At 35.5% G+C, this 7,791-nt stretch overlaps 1 protein-coding gene across 5 annotated transcripts in view; it reads right to left on the bottom strand.

Moving 5' to 3' along the window:
- Positions 1-7,791, bottom strand: part of GPM6B (glycoprotein M6B) — an 85,973-nt gene that overhangs the window by 45,064 nt on the left and 33,118 nt on the right. For 2 of the 5 annotated variants that reach the window (XM_019524038.1, XM_019524039.1), the window contains exon 2: positions 318-437. The exons of the other annotated variants lie outside the window; for them this stretch is intronic. In XM_019524038.1, the coding sequence (XP_019379583.1) occupies positions 318-437 (120 nt within the window). The remainder of the gene's footprint in view (positions 1-317; positions 438-7,791) is intronic. 5 annotated transcript variants of the gene reach the window in all.

Raw genomic sequence — 7,791 nt, forward strand, 5'->3', positions numbered from 1 at the left:
TGATCACTGGTTTCTGATTTGCGGAGCTGCCTCCAAAGAAATTACCATTCAAACTAATCTGCAGACAGTTTCAAAACAATTTTGGGCAGCACAGTGTAACAAAGACATCTAACATTGAAAGCTGCTGTATTTCAAAACACCAACAGGTTAAAATAGTTATTTCAAGCACTGAATAAGAGAGAGACTCCTAACAGACTAAGAGACAGAAAAAAAAACAAACATTTTTTTAAAATGATGTTATAGCTACTGCAAAGCATTAGGCTTGGGCTACTCTATTTGAACTCTCCGTTCAGACTTCACCCCAGCCCTTTATTTACCTTGATTCCCCAAAGGGCTAATATTGCCTCTCAATGCTGGCACATGATGGTACTGGTGTGGCCTTGAACTCTTGTACATCCAGTGGTACCTGCCAATTTCCATTTCTGGTCTGGTGATCACTGCCAATTTTAGGTGGTAAAAAGTCAGTGTCTCCAGCAAAAAAAAATGTTGTTCAGTACTTTTATTCATTTACTATTAAAATTAGTTGGAGAGGCCAAAAAGATAACCTGGTATTTCATAACTGAAGTATAAAACTCATCTGCATCAAATAAGAGAAAGAAAGAAAAAAAATCAATGGGTTATGCTGACATGTGAATTAAGGAAAAGTGTTTAAAAAAACTCCATCCAGGTTTTTGAATTAGAAAACATTCATACGTGAATTTGAGTTCACATTTGCACTCTATTTTATTGCAGTTGCTGCTCATCAAGACTCACTTTTCACTCCACCCCCACCCCAATCTTCCACAAACCTCTTCTCCCCTTTTCTGGCAAGCAGCCATTCCCTAATAGATAGGGCAGAAAGGGAAATAAAGTTGTGGGAAACTAAACATCTATTTTTAAAATACTTTAAACCCAACAGAGTATAATAATTATTACCAGATGTCTACAGAGGTTCAAAAAATTACCCAACAATATACAGTCAACTTTTTAAACAGATAAGAAAAGTTGCAGTTTTGTCACATCTCATATTCAAGAGACTCAGGACCAAATTTATTAATTTTCAATTAACTTAGAGACTTGCAACAAAACTGTGATCCATTACCCCCTCCCCACTTCATGAGAAAGTTCAATAATGTTGCATCACTTTCAATCATATGTGATGATCTGTAATTCATTAGGAGAGAACTTCAAAGCTTAACTACTCCTGAGCACTACGAAAAGAGGCCACTAGCAAAGCAACATCAAACATTTAAATAATTTTTTTCCCCTGGCTCTGTTATGAATTGTGAGGCTGTCAGCACAAGATGGATCATTTCTTAAAAAATGCACTGGAAGTCCCCACTCTGTAGTAGCTAGATGAAAAAGTAACTGTCATCTCTGTCCAAAATAAATCTTACTTAGCAGCCTATCAGCAGGTGCATGAGGTAGACCAGGACATTAAAACAAGCTTCTTTTAAAACTAGGTCAGAAGCAGATTTCTGGGAAGAACAAACTTCACATTTCTGGATTTATAACAATTATACTTTAAGGATATAATCGTCCTCTCACAGTGAGCTTTCACTGCTGTAATCCTATTTCATTGCAGTTCTTTTAGCATAAATCAGGAATAAGAGGAGAATTTTATCCTGAGTTCAGTGAGCATATCTAAGAAAAAAGTTGCACATGTACTGATTAATCAAGCCAATAGTCTATTTCCCAAAAGACTTCGGGACTAATGCAAATTTAATGTCAATAGATTCTTTAATGCATATGTTGGGTTTCATTTTCCCCTTGATCATGCTTTCCTCTTTATGAGTTATTCACAGGGAAAGCAGTCAACCACTTTCATACTACTCACACACTTTTCTATGAAAGAAATTACTTTTCGCAATCTATTTTTTTTCCAATTTAGGAGGAAAAAGAAAAATTCACATCCTATATATTCAGTTACCTCTTAAGTTCTTTCTAAACAAGTCTTCCAAAAGTAATTTGCTGCTTGTATAGCCGTGAGGGTTTAATTCAGTTAATTCTTCCTAAATTGAAATGGTGGGTTTTTAAAAACACCGCTTCAATTTAGGGAGAATTAAACCCTTATGGCACGTACACAAGTTGAGGGCCCAGTCCTTACCTACTTTTTTGGCAGTGGCAGCAGGGGGTGGGGAGGGGGAAGGTATAAGTGGGCTAAGCAGTCCCTGAGCTGTGCAGGGTCCCCCCCAGACGGTAACCCCCCCACCCCAACTGGCACCCAGCCCCAGCACTGTTGCACTTTGTTAAATAGCAAACTAAAACACCTTGGAGGTGTTTTATCTTGCTATCTACAGAAGTCATTTAAAGCAAAATACGCCATCAAACATGCAAACAGCAATACCATTAAAGTGATGCAAAAGGGCATTTAAGCCACTTTAAAGGCCAACTTTGTGGAGTGTACAAAGGCCCGTTCTGTCTAAAGACAACTTCATTTCCTCCTACTGCTTATTCAGGCCAGGTATAGACATTACCCTTTTACCAGGATAAGTCTATACCCATAACAGAATAAAGGTTCAGCACACAAAACGGGTCGATATTCATAACAAAACAGAAATTCGACTGGCACACAGACTGGTTTAAAAATGGCAGAACCCATTCTAAGATCTGCATCCCCCACCAAAGGGCCAGCGTACATTCTGTTTGCTACCCATCTAAATAAACTATACCGCTTACAGAAAACCGCGCAACTTAGATCGATTCCACCTTGGGCTTTTTGAGCATCTGTACCTAGCCTTGGTAGCAATCCTTTAATTTACATTATGAGCTCATAAATAAAGAAATTCACTATTTTTGATATTAGATTAACTGAGGGCAGAAGGAACTTGGCAACACTACAATGCGTTTCTTTGACATTGGTTTTCCTCAAACATCATTGTTTGTTTCTTGTTTTCTTGAAGCTTCTTTGCTAACATTTATAAAAATCTTAAAACAACAGCAACAACTACTCTCCAAGAGACTCCTAATGATTTTGAAAAATAGCTAATATATTTACATTTCCATGGCACCAAAGAGTCTAAGTCATAGACCCCAGTACAATGATAGAAGAAAAAAATAGCACCACAGAAGGAGAACTGAATTCCTTTTAAATACATACTAAAAAATGTTTTGGCTGCCAGAATACTAATACAAAGATATATCTTTAAAAATACTGAAAGGATTTTATCCCATCATGCCTAAGATCAAAGCCCTCAGAGTCCTGGGTTTCACTTGTAGCAGTTAATAATGCACTTAAAAAACAAAACAAAGCAAGCAGTTGCTAGTGCTCATGATAGGGTAAGGCAGGCAAGATCATCAGCTTCTACTGGAAAAATGTCAGACTTTGAAATGAAGAAAGGCCTGTCCTTCAATTATCATTGTATTACATTTCATTTGTAATATTGATAATGTAAATTCATTTGATTTTTGAGGGGTGAGGGGAGGAGGAAAGGCAGGATGAATAAAGACATTTTTGAAAGTGACATTTGTGGATTTTTTTTTTTTTTTTAAAAACAAGAATTTTCATTAAAAAGTCCATATGAGGAATTTCTTTTCTCTCTTCCTTACTCCCCTTGTTTAGTTGCATAGACAGTATTTTCCTGGAAATACGTGCCATTTAGCTACTAGCTTTGTTTTGTAATCTTTAGCAGCCCTATCCATCATTGAAGCCAACGGAGGTCTTTCTACTAACTTCATTGTCCACCAGATCAGGCAATAAAAGCAGTTCTGCAGATTCCAAGTTGCAGGAGAAAAGGCCCACAAGCCTTTAGTAAGGGCATGAACTATTGGTGTAAAATATGGTAGAGCTAGGCCTTAACTAGCCATATGATAACAATTTGCTATATTGAACAGTATTTTCTATTTTAAAAAGTATTTGACTTTACGTTAAGAGATGAAACATCGCATTACAAATTGTGCTTAGGTATGGGGATGAACAGCTATAGTTGAATATCCTTCTTTAAAAGTTTATAAAAACCCATCTGTACACTTGTGTCTTATGTAGAGCACATGCAGGAATGATGATAAGTTCACTGCAGTTCAGTCATACAACATCAAGGTGTTTATGGAGGTCAGAAGCTCACAATTTTGTTTATACCACAGCAAAAGAAGCCATGTCAGGCCATCTAATAAAAATGCCTAGATTTAGATATTCCTCACACCTATGCGCAATGAAGTGGCATTTATTCAGATATCAAACAGGCCAGAGCAATGCAAGGAAACTGAATAACAATTAGTTTATTGTTTCCAAAGTAACTATATATAATCTCCCTAAAGCAAATGCTGTCCTTTGGTTATTTTAAAACATGACAAAATTACCAGTAAATACTGTTCTGGGGAACATGACTAGTCAGGTAGTAAGAATAACAGCAGATGATGTAATGGGGTTTTCACCCATTTTTTAATTGCTTTGATTCCATGACAATATGCTATATGGGGCCATCTCTTGTCTACTGTGCGTATGCAGTGCCATCTGGTCATTCTTCCATTACAGCCTATCCTATTTCATACAGGATATAGTTTTACTCCCACTGTTTGATCATTTGGACTGGTATTGAGCATAGTCTTTAAGATTTTTTCTTTTTAATTTAGAAACCCAAACCATGTCAGTAAAACCTAGGGCTGAATCCTAATGTTTTATGCCTATATAGCCCCTTCTATTTAAGCAGAAATGTTTTTCAGGAGATCCGCCAGAAGCCAAGGAAAACTAGAGCCAGGTCAGCACCTTTGAAATACAGATGTAGAAGCCTAATGTTAAAGACCTTAGCTTTGAAAACTAATCAATCTTGTACAGTAAGAAGATGGGTTATTCAAAACAAGCTAAAAAGAGGACAAATGCATTCATCTTCAGAAATGCCTTAAAACTTATACAATCAAAAGCTTCCTTCCAAATGAAGTTAACCTTAAAGTAGTCAATTGCGTGCTGTTTGGTTTTAAACTATACTCATTTTACAACTCATGATTTTAGTCTTAAAATATATTTTTTTAAAGTTACTGTAAAAGTGCAGGTTTTCCCATCTTAGAGTAATGCACACTTATATGTTGAGGTTTTCAATTTTGTAATATTTCTATCTACATCATAAAAAAGTTTGAACTGTTTCACAGAGTCCTAAATATGTAATATCCTGATTAAGTTCTCCTACTAATGTATAATCAAAATTAATGTTCATATTTTTACATCCACTCCTTAATATAGCATAGAAATTTGAACCTTATTATACATTAGTCCACTACTATGAATATATTCCTCAGTATTTGCTTTTTCCACTATACTTTCATGCCCAATTTACTACGGTCAGTCATTCACAGAAATTTTTGGCACCCTACAAATTAGTAGTAATATTTTTCTTTGTTAAATGAAAAAGCAAACCTCATGTCTCTTTTAATATATATCATGATCTATTTCCTTCACTACTGATGCAAAACAGCATTTCGTTTTGCCCATTTATTCCATCCCTGTGGAATAGGGCTGCAAGATAAACCCTGTCATTTGTAATAATTTGTAAACCTTCATCTTTAAATACATCCAATCTGTCCTGCAGCTCTGTAAAATATCTGCTAAACATTTGCTGGGGCTTTGCTCATGGTGTTCTTCTCAGATAAGAGCTGCTGATATTCAGTATAAAGCAAGACTTATTTCTTATCTCCATTAAATGAGGACATTGTTCAGTTTCCAATTAAAAATGGGGGTAGCAGACAGTCTGGTTTAGCTTCAGATAAACAACCTTCTGAGGAATACTGTAAATCTAACAGCTACATTTCATAACATTGTGTGAAACTGGGATGCCTTTATTTAAATAAAAATTGCAAGTTAGTTGAAGATATTAACAGATTTTGGAAAGGAGGAAAAACTTACTTTTCACCAATTTATTCTCAAACATCCACTTGTTTTTAAATAAATACTGTGGGGGCAAGGGGTAGATTCTCAGCTGGTGGCATAAGCACACTGGAATGACAGCTGTGTCTCTTCCCATGATAGCCATCGCAGAAGAAACATGTATGTAACTGAGTACCAGTGCTGAATACATGCAGTTCATACCTAGTTTACAGCATTCACATGTGTACTTATGCCTTGCTCAAAACTATTGTGCAGTATTATATAACGCTTTCTTATAGAGGAGAGTGAAGTAGGCTGTATAATTTTTCCTGCCTACTTTTTACTACTCGTGTAAAAGCATTGAGATCCACGTAAAAAAATTCTACAGAACCTTAAGTTAATCACTAAGAGTAAAAACAAACATTTTGACTACTGTAGTACATAATAAAGCTAACTACATTTGTTCCTTTCCCAGATGTGAGCTGTGTGCTCAATACACTACAGAAACTTGAATATCTAAATAGAGGCAAATACTCAGGACCTTCTGTCTCTCAATATTTATGGTGCGTTAACACCAATTACAAGTCCTAATGTTAAAAAAGCAAAAGAAAAGAGCCCCCAACTTAAGACTTATTTTATCTCACTTGAGTTTGCAACTCATTTACACTGGGAATGTTTTAAATACTCTGGAGGAAATCTTCCTTTGGTGAATCTATAAGTTTACACTGACTGAAATACGGTTATGGCAATTTGCAAAGAAAGATCTGGTTACACCCCCCCCCCCTTGTAAAGAACTCAGACAGGACATTTTAAATATAAACCTAGGGAATTTAAGCAGCTCTAGTTAGAGTCCTCAAAGCAAACTGGCAAAGTTCCAGAAAGGCTCAGCATCTGCTTCAGATATGAAAGCAAAGCAACAGGATTGTCAAGAGTGAGAACAACAGGATCTCATCTGTGCAGCCCAATGGTGCTCAGCTCTCATGTAAAAATCCTGCTTTGGCTACTGAGTACCTAACACACCTGCTGAGCTCTTCTGAAAAAAACCTGACCCACTTACAAGTACTGATCACTTTTGAAAATCTGGCTCAAAAATCCCATGAACTTGAATGCTGTTCCTAATTCAGTACCTATACATAAGTGATTAAGCAAATGGATCTAGATTTGTATTACTGCATTGTCTGAGTGGAGATAACTACTTCTGTTTTTCATATTTCATTGCTTTGTAAAGTATATCTTTCAGAAATACATGTTAATGTGCTGAATAGATATGAGGCCAATATCTGAGATTCCATTTGTCATTTTCAGAAATTATGAGGTAAGCCATAACAACAAGGATTTCTTGTTATTAAATAAATTTAAACAAGATGCATATGTAGCCTCAGCAAGCCAGGAAATAATTGTAAAAAATGAATGAACAAACAAACAAACAAAACAATCAGGGGTCCAGATCCATTTTCTTGATCCTTTTAGGAAAGCAAAGCATGCATTACTAATGACAAGCTATCAACATTAATGTAGGTGATTATTTTAATATACTGAACATTCTTTGCATATTATGGCTTTGATATTTATTTGTTCTTGTTATTTTGGTAAGGATGAAAGGAAATAATTTATCATTACCAGATGTGTGCATTATTTGTTATACAAAATAAACGGATATTTTGGTAAATGTTCTCTATACATAAATATTTTAAGCCATTTGTTGTTTATGCCCGAAAATGGAAAACTACTGCACTTTTTAAAAACCATCCAAGAGGTTGTGGTGAGTTTTTAATCAAGGTATTTAACATGCATACTTTGCATGTTAATATGTAGTCAAAATCCTCAGTGAAACTGGTTCTCGCCCATGCATATTAATGGATTTCAAAATTTAAATCTCTCATCATTGTAACTTTTTTGTTAAATCCCTAAGGGATTATGTATTGTACTTTATCTAATGCCAAATTTTATTTTGCTAAAATTGAAGCTGGTCATGACTTACATGAACAGACGTGTAGGCACCAAAAAAAAAAAAA

Source organism: Gavialis gangeticus, unplaced genomic scaffold (assembly GCF_001723915.1).
Source record: "Gavialis gangeticus isolate Ggan-Ray unplaced genomic scaffold, GavGan_comp1, whole genome shotgun sequence".
NCBI classification, from domain to species: domain Eukaryota; kingdom Metazoa; phylum Chordata; order Crocodylia; family Gavialidae; genus Gavialis; species Gavialis gangeticus.